We start from the raw sequence: 15,578 nt of genomic DNA, 5'->3' as shown, positions 1-15,578 counted from the left end.
ATCTATAGTCAATTTATATAGCCTACCTCGAAACAACACACAAATGTGCATCAACTGTGTTCATGTAATTCAGTCAGCAATTACATTTACCAAGACAAAACAAACGTGAGCTCGTTTAAATAGGCCTACACTATTAAACAAAATATGGAAAACCGGTCCAGTGAGACTGTAATGGCGAAATTCGTGTGGACTGAGACAAAAGTCGGACGGTATTTGCGGTCTCTATGACCTCCCCTTTCGCTCCCTCCCTCTCTCCCTCCACAAAGTCAATGATGGGCGGGACAATGGTGCTCAGTTTTCAGTCGGTTACGACTGTCACAGCTCTGATCTCGAGCAGCTATTGGCTCCTGTCTGTGTCTACGTCACAATCATGATTAGAATTGATGATCGGACGTTTTGATTTCATTGTCTGGCGAAGGGAGTCGGGAAGAAATCTGCTGAATTCGAGCGTTCGTTTGATTTGTCAACAGAAAAGGTATCTAGCAAATTAATTATCTCCTAGCTTTTCATAGCTTTCGACGAAGGTTTAGTGTGCTCCGGGGGAATGGCTCGGGCCATATGTGCAGCTCCGCTTGGGGTGGGAAAACCGCAAAAGATATTTAAAGAAAAAGTTTACTTGCATTCAGACGCATGGCCTCCAGGGCCTGGCTTGCAATCGGCTCTTATCCGTAGCTAGCCCGCTGTGTACATTAGCTCATCTTGTCTTTGTTATGTTGATGTACCGCTTACCCATAGTTAGCTGTTTTGCTGTACCAAGCCGGAAAGTTATCGCTCTGGTTTCCTGTGCTCGTTTTCTATTCCGGCGACCAGTATTGCCCTTGTGGTGAACTGGGTGGATGTGCGTTTTATTCATCATCAGCGCTCTTTGTAATGTAATCAATATTACATACAGCGGCCATGCGCACTGAGTCTTTCCGAAACGGGAAGAAGGAACAAAGTAACCCTTACATTGCCTCCCTTCCCATTCAGAAAACGATTTGATCTGGTGTCAGCTTTCACCAAAGCAATCTAAGTTAACTTCTCCAGTGCGAAATCTGTGTATTTGTTTCATAGCTAACCTTAGCTATAACCTGCTGGCTAACTAGTTAGCCAGCTTAAGAAATCGTGTTTCCTTGCTTTCCGCAATTCTCATGTTTACATCGACTAACGTTAGCTGACCCTGGTGAATCAGTTAAGACTAGAGTAGGCAGAATTTACACAGTTAAACATAACGTTACCTAGCTACATCCATGACAAGCTGTTACAGTTAGCTAGCTCATAGTTCATAGTAACGTTCATAGTCTTGAAAGCTCGTCTTTAAACTTTAGAAGCAGGGTCAAACAAACATTGTTCAATGAGTCTATGTTCCCCATGTGAAATGCGCAATATCATATTTGCTGGATAGCGAATTACTGTAAGTTAGCTAGTTAGGTAGACTGTGTCGCTAGCTAAATATGTTATAGCCAGCGAACTAGAACCCAGACTACTGTTGTTTTACCGGTTCATTCTGCAAATGACCCTGTGTGAAAATGAAGCTTTTTCCAATTATTGAAATGTCACGGAGGTTTTTATATTGACTTTATCATAAATTCTAGCCTCTGTTAGTCTAAATGTTTAATGTTATGTGTTTCTCAGCGAAGGTTCCCTCGTAACGTTAGTAGACTGTTATCTGACGTAACTGCCCACGTTCTCTTGTACTTCTCATGTTGATTTTATTTAATTATCTTGACTGTGACAGCAACAATTACAGCATTTAGCTAAATGTAGCTACGTTTCTGAACTGAGAAATGTGGCAAAAGCACATTCCAGTAACACTTAATTTAGCATTTGGCGGTGACCCAATGTTGCAAACCATTGTTTGTTCTTGACTGGGGAATCTCTCTGCTCGGAAATGATTAATTTTCTCTGCCTCTGCTGTTATTTTGCGACTATGAATGTTTTTTTCCCCCACAAACTGAATTATATTAAGGACACCCCAGGACAACATATTTTTAATTCCATTCATTTATTTGTAATTCCTAGTTTTGATGTCATGTACCAGCAAAAATGAGTCTGTACAGTAGCACATATAACACATCGTCATGGTCTCCTCAGTTTCTCTGTCTATTCTCTTTCAGAGCTTCTCCAGAGGGACAAGTAGGCTAGATAGCTTTTGAAGGCCGCCAGTCGTGGAGTGCCCTGCAGCCTGCAAAACTCCACGAGACCCTCCAGGATGTAACGTTAGCAGTGTTGGGCCAGAAATCGCATAGCCCAAAGAACACTTGAGGGAAGGCTGTTGGTTTGCGCGATGGTAGACAAATCATCATTCGCCTGACCAGTCGCCCTCACTAGCTGTCCGTTTCTACAACAACCGAAGTGACCGAACTGAAACTTTGGCATTGAAAACCTGGGTTTTCTGTTGATTAGCCTACCTGACGCACCCGACTCCTCCTGCTCCAGAAATATGGAGGCATGGCAGGAAAAGCGGACCGTAAGTAGGTTATATTATATACTGTGGAACAGGCCACGGTAAGGCCCTTGAAAATCCCCTGCCTACCTTTGAGTCCCACATATATTTTCACTTAAACCTCCCACGTTAAAATTTTTATTATTATTTAGGAATGTGTTTTTTTCCTACCGCTTCATTTGGTGGGAAATTATGATCAAATTAAGGCTTTACTTTGCTTGTAGTGTAGTATAATGGGCAAAGATCTGGTCTTTTAACTTAAAGGAAACAGGTTCGATTCCCGGGTAGGACTCTGGTGTTGTACCCCTGAGCAAGGAACTTAACCTGCAATGCTCAGTATATATCCAGCTGTATAAATGGATGCAATGTTAGTGATTCTGTGTAAATTCTGTGTAAGTTACTCTGGATAGAGTTTCTGCTGAAAATGCCTGTAATGTAATGTTTAATATAATGGATATGTTCAAATCATTGAGTCAACTGTAGCTCCACCCATCTTGCGGCTCATAAAGCCTCTGTTTTGAATCAGTAAGTGTATGAGAATTTTCACAGTTTGTAGTACTGCAGAGATGTCTGCAATTTACCAAGTCTGTGGCCCTTTCAACGCTGATTTATACATGTTTGGTACTTGGTTCATCAAATTATAAAAGCTTTCTCAGAGTTTTCTCATCTAATGCAATCCCTTTTGTGCCTTCTAAATGGTAAAGGGGATTAACTTTATCATTTGGCAGCTGTGCTGTCCCAACCACTTTTCACCTCCACAGATGAATCTACGCTCTGTATTTTCTGCTGAGCAGCAGCAAATCCTGGAGCGTTACTATGAAAACGGGATGACCAATCAGAGCAAAAGCTGTTTCCAGATGATCCTGCAGTGCGCTCAAGAGACCAAGCTTGATTTCAGTGTGGTCAGGGTAGGATGCTGAATGAACACCTTATGGTCATTGAAATATACAAGGCTGGATTTATAGTTTGTTCAGAAATGCTGATACTATGCTACCAATCTGTTTTTGTTATTATCTGTCAGGCTTCAGCACTGAAGTGAATTTGTATGGAAACCTGCTTGTACACTTACCTGAGAAAATAAATAAAACAAATGCATTATTATTCTCATTTTATAGTTTTTTGTTTATTTATTTTTTTAAAGATGGACCATGCTTAAAACATTTTAAAAATCAGGTTGCAGGGTTTAGCTTGCCCATGACTGTATTTTTAATTTGTACGTAGGGTCTACTTGAATATTTTGTGTGACTATTTTTTTCTTCCTCTTGATAGACATGGGTGGGAAACAAGAGGCGGAAACTGGCGTCTAAGGTGGAGCAGCAGAACGTGGTGGTGGCACACGGTCCTCCCGGGCACAGTGCGGTAGGAGCAGGTGGTGGGCCGCTGGTGTTGACCCCTGAAATGGTGGCTTCGCGGAACGTCCAGCGGAGCGCGCCGGTTGCACACCTCCACCCGCCAGCCTCCGCGTCCTCCACGTCCCCCGCCCCCTCCTCCTGCTCCCCCCACAGTAGCGGGGGCGGGCACAGCAGCAGCAGCAGCGGCGGCAACAGCAACAACAACAACAACGACGTGATCGTCACGGGCATCTACTCCCTGAGCCGCCCCTCCACCCGCCCCGAACCGCCCTCGTCGCACTCCAGGGCTACTGCCAAGGCCCCGCCCCCGCTGCGTACGGAGGCGGAGCGACCCATACAGATCCACGTTCGCCCCACCTTGAGCACGGACAGCCCGCCCCTCCACACCAAGGGGGCTCCTCTCCCGCGCAAGGCCCCCCACCACGGCAGCAGCTCAGGCCCCACCCCCGCCCTGTACAGCCAAATCAGGAAGCTCTTCTCCCCGGGGGAGCCGGCGGACGTGCCCCGGTCTTGGGCGCGGCAGTACGGGCCGCTGCAGTCAAAGTCCTGGCCTCACCCCTCCTCACAGTCCCAGTCGCAACCCCACCCCGCTCCAGCGGGCGCAGGCGCCCACAACGGTCCTCAGCCGGAGGAGGCAGAGCCCGGCGTCTGGATCCAACAGGTCTTCACCATGGCCGCCCTCGGGGGCGGGTCACGCAGATCCCCGTCCGCGGGGGGCGGCCAGACACGGCCTGCCAAGCCGCGCTCTCCCGACGGCACCGGCTGCTTTTCCATTGCCATGGAGACGGGGGATGCTGACGACGAGTACGCCAGGGAGGAGGAGCTGGCTAACATGGGGGCGCAGATCCGGCTGTGCCCAGGAGGGGGCAGTAGCAGCAGCAGCAGTGGCAGCAGCAGTGGCGGAGCGGGGGACATCAGCGGGGCTACAGGGACGAGCCAGGGGGGCCCGCGGTGGGACAGCCCCGCTACGGGACGAAACCCGACTGGGGCAAACCCCCCAAACTCTGATCACTTTGGGGGAAAAGGGTACCAGACGCCCCCCTCGTCTTCCCTCGGCCCCCACAGACAAAGTCCCTACTACACTAGCATGGCTCCACGTGGAAGCTACCCGCTTAGGATGCCCTTCCAGGGTTCTGGGCAGACTGTGCCCAGCCTGCAGGTGAGTTCAACCAGCCTGCCAGCATACCTTCCTAATTTGGAGAGGAGGGGTGAGTGGGAAGTGTGAGTCGCTGGTTTTCTCCCAGAGAAAACAAGCTGTGTCCTGTAGTTAAGACATGACAGGCAGGTGAGTGTACTTACTGTTGCACTTGGGCAAACGTGTGGATGACAACATAAATACTTTTTCCCAGCTTTTGGCATCCCACTGTGTTTAGTGCAAAAGTGTGTCACACTAGTTTTTTTAGTTATGACTCCTGATACTTGTGATGAGCATGCGTGGGTTTGGGGACTGAGGAGCGGCGGGTGGGTTTGCAGTGACGCACGTACAGCATTGTCCAGGCCGGCTGGGCGCTCCAGCTCGCTGCTGCCGGAGTGTGGCTGTAAGGAGGTGTGGTGTGAAACCGAACGCGTGAAGTCTGTCTCCTTTCTCTCCCTCCTTCCCAACAGGCCTCAGGCTCACTCAGCGCCCCCTGGATCGTCAGCAACTCCCGCAAAAGGACAGTAAGTCTGACCGCGTTGGCGGGCTTTCGTCTGCTGATGCCGCGTTAGTTGGCCTGCGTGTTCAGTAATTGCGGGGCTCTCTAACTGAAGGGAGTGCTGTTTGATAACAGCCCGTGATCACTGTGTTGGATTCAGGATAGCAATGATGGGGGGTGAGGCTGTAAAGAAAACGTAGACTAGAGGTTGTGAGCCTAAGTCAGCCAATCAAAGAGCAGGGGTAGATTAGACAGGGTCTGGGAGTCAGTGCTTGACATTATCTTTGGAACACTGGGGCATCAAGGGGAATGAGAGCTTCTACCACAGGGTGCTACTGTAAATAACACATTGTTTAGCCATAGCACACACGTGTAACACTTTGCACAGGTGAAATCAAAAGCTAAGTAAACACAGATTGCATTTTTAAGATAAAACTTACCAAATGTCTGCTATTATGGTTATTGAACTCTTGAAGTTGGAAGATTGGGATGCTGTTTGGGGGGCGGGGCAAGGTGCGTTATCCTTGATCAGTAGAGTTGGTTGGCTTTGACACTGTAGTTGACCTTGGCTGTGGCATGAATTAAGTTTCAGGCACATTTTATGGTTTCAGATACGATATCAGTAGCATGGTTCTTTTGATCTCAGGTATTTCTGAGAACGCTGAACCACATCCCTGTTGTCCCTGCTCCACCGCAACACTAGAGTCTCTCATTCTCTGTTGTTCTTTTGATTGGCTGATTTTTCTCAGGGTACTAGAAGCTGGGGTTGTTTTGGCCCCCGATGCCATGTTAATCAGGTTAATCAGGCACTGTAGGATCTAATTAGTTTGATTGTGTGCCTGCCAATAATCAGAATTCTATTAACTCATTTAGTCTGGGGGGGAAGGGGGGGGGGGCAGGCCTGAACATGGGAAACTCATCTGATGACTGTGGTGTCTTATTGGCCAGTTAGTGTGTTTATTTGATTAATAAACAGAACAGCAAGGTAAAAAGTGTCCAAACAAAAAAAGCGTCCTCTTTTTTAAACTGAAACAGTCACAGGCACAAATCGGTCTTGGCTGAAATAGCTGTCATTGTTGTCCTAACCTCCTCCACAGAGCTGAGTATATATAGACTGATGTGGTTCTGCTTGGGTGGGAGTGTAATTGACTGTTGGGGAGGTTTGTCTATCTCCCTGTGTACTTGCATCTATTTTTACACATAAGAGCGCGTGTGAGTGTGAGCGGTGAGAGTGTGAGTGTGTGTGTGTGGATGTGCGCACGTGTGTGTGTTTGTGTTTATGTGTGCAAGTGTATCAGTTTGCACATGTGCACAAGCATATATATGTATCTGTATACAGGTATGTATAAGTGTGGGACTGCAGGTGATTGTTTGAGTGCGTACGTTTCTGTGAGTGACTAGTCGCCTACCTGAAATTGGTCAGGTGTGTATCAGTGTGTATGTCTGTTCCCTCCCATAATGAAGGTGTCTGAAGTGCATTGTGGGATGTCATCGACCAGTAGTGCATGTTGCCCTGTGCAGCTACAGGACAGGACACAGTTCAGTGAAAGGGACCTGCACACGCTGAAGAGGTACTGGGACAATGGCATGACCAGCCTGGGATCCGTCTGTCGGGAAAAGATCACTGCTGCATCCACAGAGCTGAGCGTGGACAGCGAGATCGTCAAGGTACAGCGCGAAGAGGCTTAACTTCGAAGAGAAGAATTAAGTAGCCGTCAACAGAGGACTTTCACTTCTGCCAATGTATATGGGAGGTTCTTAATGAGTCCACTTTGGCATATGGCACTACAAAGCCCTGCATTAAGAGAACACCCAACACCCTTTATAGGTCATATTTGTGGATATATATGGCATTACCATTACCACTGCGAAATATATGTTCCAGCGTTTACCTGTATGTGTGTGTATTTGCTGTTACATTGCTAAATGCTCATTTCTCTCCTCGTTGGCAGACCTGGATTGGTAATCGCCGCAGGAAGTACCGCCTGATGGGCATTGAGACCCCGCCCCCGAAGGGAGGTCCCGCCGTGTTCACCAACCACTCGGAGTCAGAATCGCCGTGCCGCTGGACTCCCGACGTAGACGACGTCACCACCCCCGAGCCGGGGGAGGACGGCGAGAGGACGGATGAGGTGTCCATCTGTCTGTCCGAGGGTGAGATTCGGCCTGCACTCCGCCATATTCCATATTCCATATTCCATACCTCATTTCCAGACCTTTTGTGCTGTTTCTGATTTGATGGGGGTCCAGGGACGGACATTTTTTTCCTGCAGCATAATCTTTTGGCAGAATGTCTTCTGATGAAAGGCTCTGAAATTCCCTGTATTCTGTTGCAAGCACACTCCTGCATATAGGGCTAGCTAGTGTGTGCTGCAGTGTTGGAAATTTAGGATCTTTCTAAATAAGCACAGCTGGAAGGTAAATTGTTGCATTATGTATTAATGCTTTATAGTTTGATAAATCAACATTAGTTTTTTAGTATGCAACAGCAGTAAATTTGTAATCCTCAGCAAATTCATGGAAGTAGTGTTCTGTTTTATCACAGATTTCCACTGCAGGGAGTGATGGCTGTTTGATTACTCGTTACAGGTATCGTGCTAATTAACGGCCCCTTTGAACAGTGGAGAGCAGGGCCCTGTTTCACAATGCAGGATTACAGAGTTAGCTGGATAACTGTACGTGTTACACTTTCCACTGCATTTATATAGCACTTTTTCAAACTTTCAAAATGCTTTACAGTGATAAGTGGGAACTCACCTCACCCACCATGGTGATGCATGGCAGCCATTTTGCACCAGAACGCTCACCACACATTAACTAAGGTGAAGAGGGAGAGAAAAATTTCAGCCAATTAAATCAGGGGATGATTAGGTGGCGAGTTCGAGAGAGCCAGGTTGGGCATTTAGCCAGGACACCAGGGAACCGCAGAGTCAAGACCTCGGTCTCATGCGAAAGACAGCATCTCCAACAGCACAGCATCCCCCTCACTCCACTGGGGAATTGGGGTTTATTTAACCGGAGGGAAGATTGCCCCCCACCAACACCACTTCCAGCAGCAACTTAGTTTTCCCAGATGATCTCCCATCCAAGTACTAACCAAACCCACGCTTGCTTAGCTTCAGCAATTTGGCAGGAGCAGAGTGCATGACTAATACTGCACTGAATAGAAGTGACCATCATGGTAGGATGGTTTACTGTGGTTTTCTTCTTATATGCTGGATGTTTTCAGTGAATATTCTGCAAAAAGTGGGAAACATTATGCTGAAGACTACATAAAGACCTCAAAGGCCACACTTGAACTTATTCATCACACAACTTGTATTTAAACAACATTTATTTAATTCGGTAGGCTAGTTAATCACGACATGACAGAGGACAAAACACTAAAGCAACACCTTTGATTGCATGAATAAACTGCACGTCATGGGGCAGCTTTAAAAACCAAACTAATCCAAGGCCTGCAGCCAAATGGAGTCGGGTTCAAGGGTTGCCACTGACATACAGATCAATGCCTGGTTCAACTGCGCATCTCACTACCGTCCCAGCAAACGATTCTCAGGCCTACCTTAGCCTGTAAAAGACTTGCACTCGCTAGTGATGTCCTTTTTTTTTCGCGGTGTGCTTTGTGGCCTTTCTAATTGGCTGGTCGTGGCAGGGATGTGAAGAGCTCCGCTCTGCATGACCGGGGTTTAGAGATGGCACGACCGTTAGCGGGGTACACAATGGAGAAAGGTCTGAGGCCGGGGAGTAATCCCTCGCTGACGCCCGACGGGGCACAAACAAAGTGGATTATGTCAGCGCGGAGGAATCCGCCATTGTTGATCCTGTCCAAACAGGGCTCAAGGCCGCGGGCTCAGTTTGGCTCTCATGCCATTAGCGGGAGCTCCGCGGCTTTGGCGCGCCCAGCTCTCCATTTGCTACTCTTTTGAGCGCCCGTTGCCCTCCGACAACCGTTACTAGTTGTTTTCTTTGTTTCTTTGTTCTTTTCGTCTATCTTTAGTGGTGGTTTAAAAAAAAAAAAAAAAACATCTGAAAATCTGTTTCCTGAATGTGCTAATTTTCAATATAAAAAAAGGACAAGTGAGTCACAGGATGTGTGTGTAGAACACCCATCATATGATTATGGATTACAAAAGCGGTCTTCGCTGAACAACAAGAGTAGTTTTTACAGACACCGCTGAAGGTATAGCATGTAAGACATCGGTATCTCTACCCTCTGTGTTTGTCAAATATTTTTAAACAAAACCAGCAAGACTCATTGCTGACTTATTTTGGAAAACTTTTTTCCTTTCATCTCTAAAAGTTGATTATCTTTGCTCCGCCTTTTAGACCAAAGAAATCCAATCTGTTGTCTCTGTGATTCAGATCTGAGAGAGTCGCTAATGGGCTAAAGGAAGAGGACTGACACCCCCTCTATCCTGTAGAGCTGGAACCACAGGCCACAACCAGTACAGCATATTTACTTTTCCCTCCCGATTTCAACAACAACCCAAAGGCCGAGGATTTCCTGCAGAAACAGTTTTCCCCCAGAAAGTAAACGGTAACTTTAATGAGCTCGTGTGGCTCGGCTCAACAGTGGGAAAGGCTATAACGAGCCAGTCTGGTTCCAGTCTGACTGTAGGAATGGAGACTGGGAGAGCTTCCTCGGTGTAACCTGGGGATTGACGTAGATGATTCTGTCTTCACACAGACGGTGGCAGTGACACCTACCAGAGAGAAGACAGTGGTGATGGGGATGGTGAGACCACTGGCAGTACCCTGGCTGACAATGTGGTATGTCACATTTCCTGTTTGTCAGTGTGGTGAAAATGATTAATTCAAACTATGGTTAGACCTCTCCATGACAGAATGTCAAGCACCCTAAGGGGATTTCTTGCTCTGTCATAAATGGAAATGGCAAAGAATCAGCGAGAGTTGCTGTATTTGGGTGTGCGTCTGTGAAGGTCCTAGACCTGCTTCTTGTAATATATCTATGATGATATGATCTGTGGTGATCCGTGAAAGCCAGCTGTAAAATACTTTTCCGTTTGTGTACATCTTCCTTACATTTAATTTATTTTATGCACAACCAAGAATTCCACGTTGTCCCGAACCCCGTAGCTCTGTCCTCCATAAGTTCAGGTGGGCACACACTAACACGGACATCTTATACAGGAGTCGTCACAAGTGATTTTTTCAGCCACGCCCTAGCTGGCCCCATCAAGTAATAACATGTCAAATTGGTATTATCAACCATATAACTGTAGAGATTAAATTAATACAGGTACATCTATGCAATTAATCTCCAGATGTCTGGGTAAAGGACATTTTACACGTTATACATGATACCGTATTTCAAAATGGCTATAGGGACTGCACAATGGCACCTAAAGTAGATCATTTCTCAGTTACATCCAGGTGTCTTGTGATAGCTAGCCTGCTGTGTCACATGCAGCATATGCATATGTGGTGCATTGCATAATTTAACTACTTTTTGGTTTTATATTCTGCACACTTTGACAGAAAATTGAAATAATTGATGATGAGGAGGAGGAAGATGGTGACGTGATTGGCTCAGACATGGAACACCTGCAGAATCTCGTGGAGTTTAAGGTACGGACAAGACAGGGCCAGTCTTTCCAGGGGTATGTGGGCTAAATGGCCTTTTAGGTTTTCCAAAGCCTGAAACACAAACTCACTGCTGTCTAATGCTGTCTAAGATTTCTCATGATGAGAGAGTGAGGCTTTATGAGGATGTTTTGTGCAGTTACATTTTTCAATTTAGTCATGTAGCAGACGCTCTCATCTATAATTCAGCCTAATCACCTTGCTCATATGGTATAATATGGCAGTGCCCTACCTGGCAATGAAATCTGCTCAGTTGCCTAACCATTATACTAGGCTGCCACCCTACAGCTTACACCATTATGTTACACTGCCACCCGACAGCTTACACCATTATGCTACGCTGCCACCATACAACCTCCACCATTATGCTACACTGCCACCCTATAGCTACCATCCGCTATCAGTCATGTGGTTGTTAGAACAAAGCAAAAGCTGTTGTTTTGTACAGGAAAACACTATTATTTTTGACAAAAAAACTGTGAATTACTGAATATGCATGATGGCTCCATCCATTTTTGAGTTCATGAAGCCTTAGATGAATCACATGCACAGTTGTACTGGTAATCACAGAAAGGTCACCTGGGACTATGTTCTCAAAAATGCAAAAAACTACTTAACTGTTCAGCAGTTATTTAATGTGTGTCTATTAGGATTGTGCTGACATTGCTATATCCGTTATGCTGTATCCTTTATGTGTGTCATTATATTCAGGTGTAGCCTGGCCATCTACTGTTCAAGTATATGAAAATACAGTAGTTGTACTATCCACTTTCAAAAGATCTTCCATTTAAAATAGTTTTTCATTTTCTTTGAAATGTTCTGCTATTTTGTTTCAACTATTGATTCCTCCAGATATAATTGCATGATAGCAGTAGTCGGCGCATAATTTTCATAATTATATAATAGGTCATAATGATTTTATTATCCTATTTTCCGACTACCAGGCACACCACTAATATCCAAGTAGATATGTAAATCCATTCCATATTTTCTTGAAAAGGGTATTTAAATATACCTGAATGTAAAATCTTGGGAAAGTGCTTAGTTGGATATGGCAAGCCCACACGAGGCTAATGGCCTTACAAGGAAGAACTGTCTGACCACACATTGGCCCTGGGTTTTATCTTCCCGTAGAACATTAATTGGTCTAATTTAAACATGGATTCTTGGTTATCGGTTTCTGCAGTCTCTCTCTTACTGACCCGCTGAGGCTATATGCTGTTGGCTCAAAGTCCATACGAGGAAAGTACTTAATAGCAATGGGCAGACTTCACATTTGCCAGATTTTCCTTGAAAGCAATTACACCAAAAAATCTCAGTCATGTTTAGGCAATTTCTGTTCTCCTGTCGTGTCGACTCCTCGGGATTTAAAGGATAAAAAAACGTCAGCCCCGGCAGTGTGGCTTACAGGACTGCTCAGAGAGACGGTTCAGAGTGACCATTCCTCACGGCCAGTGCTTCTCTAAGCCCCTGCTTATTGTCTGGAAGGCCAATGCACGGATGGCCACATCCAGAGCCAGGCGATGCCAGGCATTCCTAATCCCCTCCTCGAATCAGAAACGTTTCCGCCCGAGCGACGAGCTGGCGAACTCGCAGCGCCCTGCTCTGCGCCCTTCGCACTGGCAGGCCCAGAAACGTACCGGATTTGCATACAAATAATGCCCGGGACAAATTATTCCTGTAGGTGTGAGTAACCCCTCTGACTGCTTTTTTGCATCTCAATAAAGCCCGACCTAGTTTTAATTTCCCCAGTCACCAGAGAGGCGGAGTGTCAGCACGCTGGGTAGAGTCTCCCGTATAGCGGGTTGAGCCGGTCAAGTGTGACCGCGAACTTAGCCTCCGCTTCATTAGCGCAGCCGTCTACACGGTGGTATGACTCCATCAAACGGCGCATCAAATTCTTTTGTTTAAGAAGTGGAAATATTTTTGGTGCTAGGTTTGGACCGTCACCTTGAGCACAGCACGGAAGCGAAAATTCCTGTCACCAGAATCACACTGAGGAAGTGACAGAGGTCGGAGGTAAATGTTGCAACTTTCACCGGTTAGTTCCTCCGGCTCAGAGAATTAATTGCATCCATCTGCTCTTCTCCAGCATGAAGAGGTGCGCTTCCTTGAGAGTGAGCTAGAGAACCAAAAACAGAAGTACACTGAGCTGCAGAACTTTACTCGGAACTTACTAAATGCCATGAAGAATGACGACAAGGAGAAACAGCAGGTGAGCAAAAGGAAACGTATTGGGAAATGGACCAGAATGGCTGCCTAGCCTCAACTAGTCTTAATGACAAGCCTACCATCACATCCAAATCAGGGGCTTTCAAACTTCCACTAAATATTGCAAACTTGAAAATCTGTAAATGTATCAAACACAGAATGTGTAAATGACTGAGATTGAACTTTACATACTTAAAATATATCTAGCTTCAGCAACAAGCTAAAAGCTGATAATATAATATATTGTGATGTATGTCAGTTATACATTATAGGGAGAAATTAAAAGCAATCATTGAGAACATATGTTGCAATAACAGCAGTATAAAAACTTATGACAATGATATGGCATGGTGATGCAGAAAAGGGAAGGAGAGCTAGCCTTGTGGTATGATGAAAGCACTCAGTATGCACAGTGCATGTGAAGTGGATCTGCTTTTATACTCTGTCTCCAAACATCAGCTTGATCTTGCCACAGTTATCACCTAATACATCTCCTGTTATGGGCTTGTGTTGTGGATTTGTTTGTAAGTTTGTAAGGTAATGAAAGCTGTTTTGTCAACTTTTCCCAGACACACCTGTTCCATAAAGAAAAATGAATTAAGTTTTATTTTTTTTCCTTCCCAACCTGGAATCAGCAACTGTGTCCCTGGGTTACTGTTGTGCCACCTGCACCTGTGCCACATGCACCTGTGCCTCGATACACTCAACTGCTATTTTTCACCCTACGGCGCGCACAGTATTATAGAAGAGCTAGCAGTGTTAGCAGAGGCATAGTTTTCACCGATAACAGCTGGTGTTGTAGCCAGTGGCCACCTGGCATTTTGCTGGGAGAAGCTAATGTAGCAGCAAACCAAGGAACCCTGCCAACTTAAACCCCATCCTTGGCTAGATAAGAATATTTGTGTCCCCTCTCTGTGGACTCCTGGTCATGCAGCTCTGGAAAAAATTACGAGACCACCATCCCATATTTTTAGGAGAAGAATTGGGGTTACTCCACCGAATATTTATTGTTGAACCCTTACAAAGTGAAGACATTATTTCTATTATTTATTTATGGGTATAAACTTGTATAGTTGGCATTGTTCAGTGTATAACAATCACTTTATGGTGCCCTGAAATGGGTGGATATGTATAAATGGTGCTGTAATTTCTACATTGTGGATAAAAATACCCTTAAATAAAATGAGAATATGCACTTTTACCACGTGACTTGTTTCATTACAAATCTAAAATTGTGGAGTACAGAGCCAAATCAAGAAAATATATATATATCTTTGTCCCAGACATTATGTAGCTCACTGTAAATGTCCTGAATGACAATATTTTTGTTTGGAATTAAAATCAAATGTGGCCAGTGGTTCATGAAAGAATATCAAAGTTAGATTTTACACAGATACCCATAAAACTGTTAATCTGAAAATTTGATGTTGTCTCTTAATTTTGTCCTGAGCAATAGATGGCTGATGAAAGTTCAGAAGCTCAAAAATCCTACTATTTTTCAAACACAGTTGGAAAGGAAGTGCTGCATACTCCTTGGGTCCGTCGGACCAGGAGGAAAGCATGGCACCACCGGCTCATCTTGTGGTCTTTCACCTGCCCCTCAGGAGCTGTTGGCGAGCCTACCTCAAGACGTTGAAGAGGACTGTGAGATGAGTCCGGAGATGGGGGAGGAAGCTGGTGTCTCATCGATCTGCATCCAGAGCTGTTCCCCAGGGCCAGAGGAGATGGGGGAACAGGCGCCCCTGTGACAGTGGCCCTCACCTCTACACACCTTCCCCTCTCACTACAACCACCACACACTCCATACGGTGCCTGCTGACACACTCACACCTAACTGTACTGGGCTCGGAATGCCTTTTTTTTCTACTGCATATCAGATCGCCTTGTTCAACATTTCCGGTCCAACTACAATAAATGCCACTAACTTGATTGGCTGTCTCTGTCATTGATCTGTCTTTGTAGGAAAGGCATTATGGATCTTAATTTAAAACTGCACGCTTTCCCTTTTCCGTCCCTCTGCCTTGATGTTTACCATTCCCTTGACATCCTTCTAATTGAATTTCACCTCGCACTTTATGTTGTGCTTTTCAAGCAGTAAAAATAAAAAGTGCAGTGTAGAATGAAATAGTTCTGTATTTTAAATTTATGAACTCTACCAGATTACTATATAGCAACGTGGAGAAATTAGGTCCTTCCAAAGAGTACACACCCGTGGATAAGAGAGATCGTCTGGTCCTCTATCAGGAGTACGCGCTGTTAAAACGCCTGTGCGAATGACAAATGTCTGAACAACAGATAGGCTACTCCAGGTGCGACAGATGAGCAGGGGTTCCCTCTTGAGGCGGAGCC

The 15,578-nt window shown here is 45.6% G+C and overlaps 1 protein-coding gene across 8 annotated transcripts; it reads left to right on the top strand.

Moving 5' to 3' along the window:
- Nucleotides 1–296: 296 nt before the first annotated feature.
- hdx (highly divergent homeobox) lies at nt 297–15,158 on the top strand. Of its 8 annotated transcripts, none has more exons than XM_035410994.1 (11): nt 297–475; nt 2,097–2,449; nt 3,187–3,333; nt 3,695–4,936; nt 5,383–5,436; nt 6,933–7,079; nt 7,364–7,565; nt 10,102–10,184; nt 10,914–11,003; nt 13,111–13,233; nt 14,834–15,158. In XM_035410994.1, the coding sequence occupies exons 2-11, from the start codon at nt 2,423–2,425 to the stop codon at nt 14,975–14,977; spliced, it is 2,259 nt and encodes a 752-aa protein (XP_035266885.1). In that variant the 5' UTR covers nt 297–475; nt 2,097–2,422; the 3' UTR covers nt 14,978–15,158. The 8 variants fall into 8 exon arrangements, with proteins under 8 accessions (XP_035266885.1, XP_035266882.1, XP_035266879.1 ...); XM_035410991.1 differs by having other exon boundaries at nt 6,876–7,079; XM_035410988.1 differs by having other exon boundaries at nt 3,154–3,333; nt 6,876–7,079.
- The last annotated feature ends 420 nt before the right edge of the window (nt 15,159–15,578 follow it).

Source organism: Anguilla anguilla, chromosome 3 (assembly GCF_013347855.1).
Source record: "Anguilla anguilla isolate fAngAng1 chromosome 3, fAngAng1.pri, whole genome shotgun sequence".
NCBI lineage: Eukaryota > Metazoa > Chordata > Actinopteri > Anguilliformes > Anguillidae > Anguilla > Anguilla anguilla.
The sequence above is the reverse complement of the archived record's forward strand: the minus strand, read 5'-3'. Positions and strand labels throughout refer to the sequence as shown.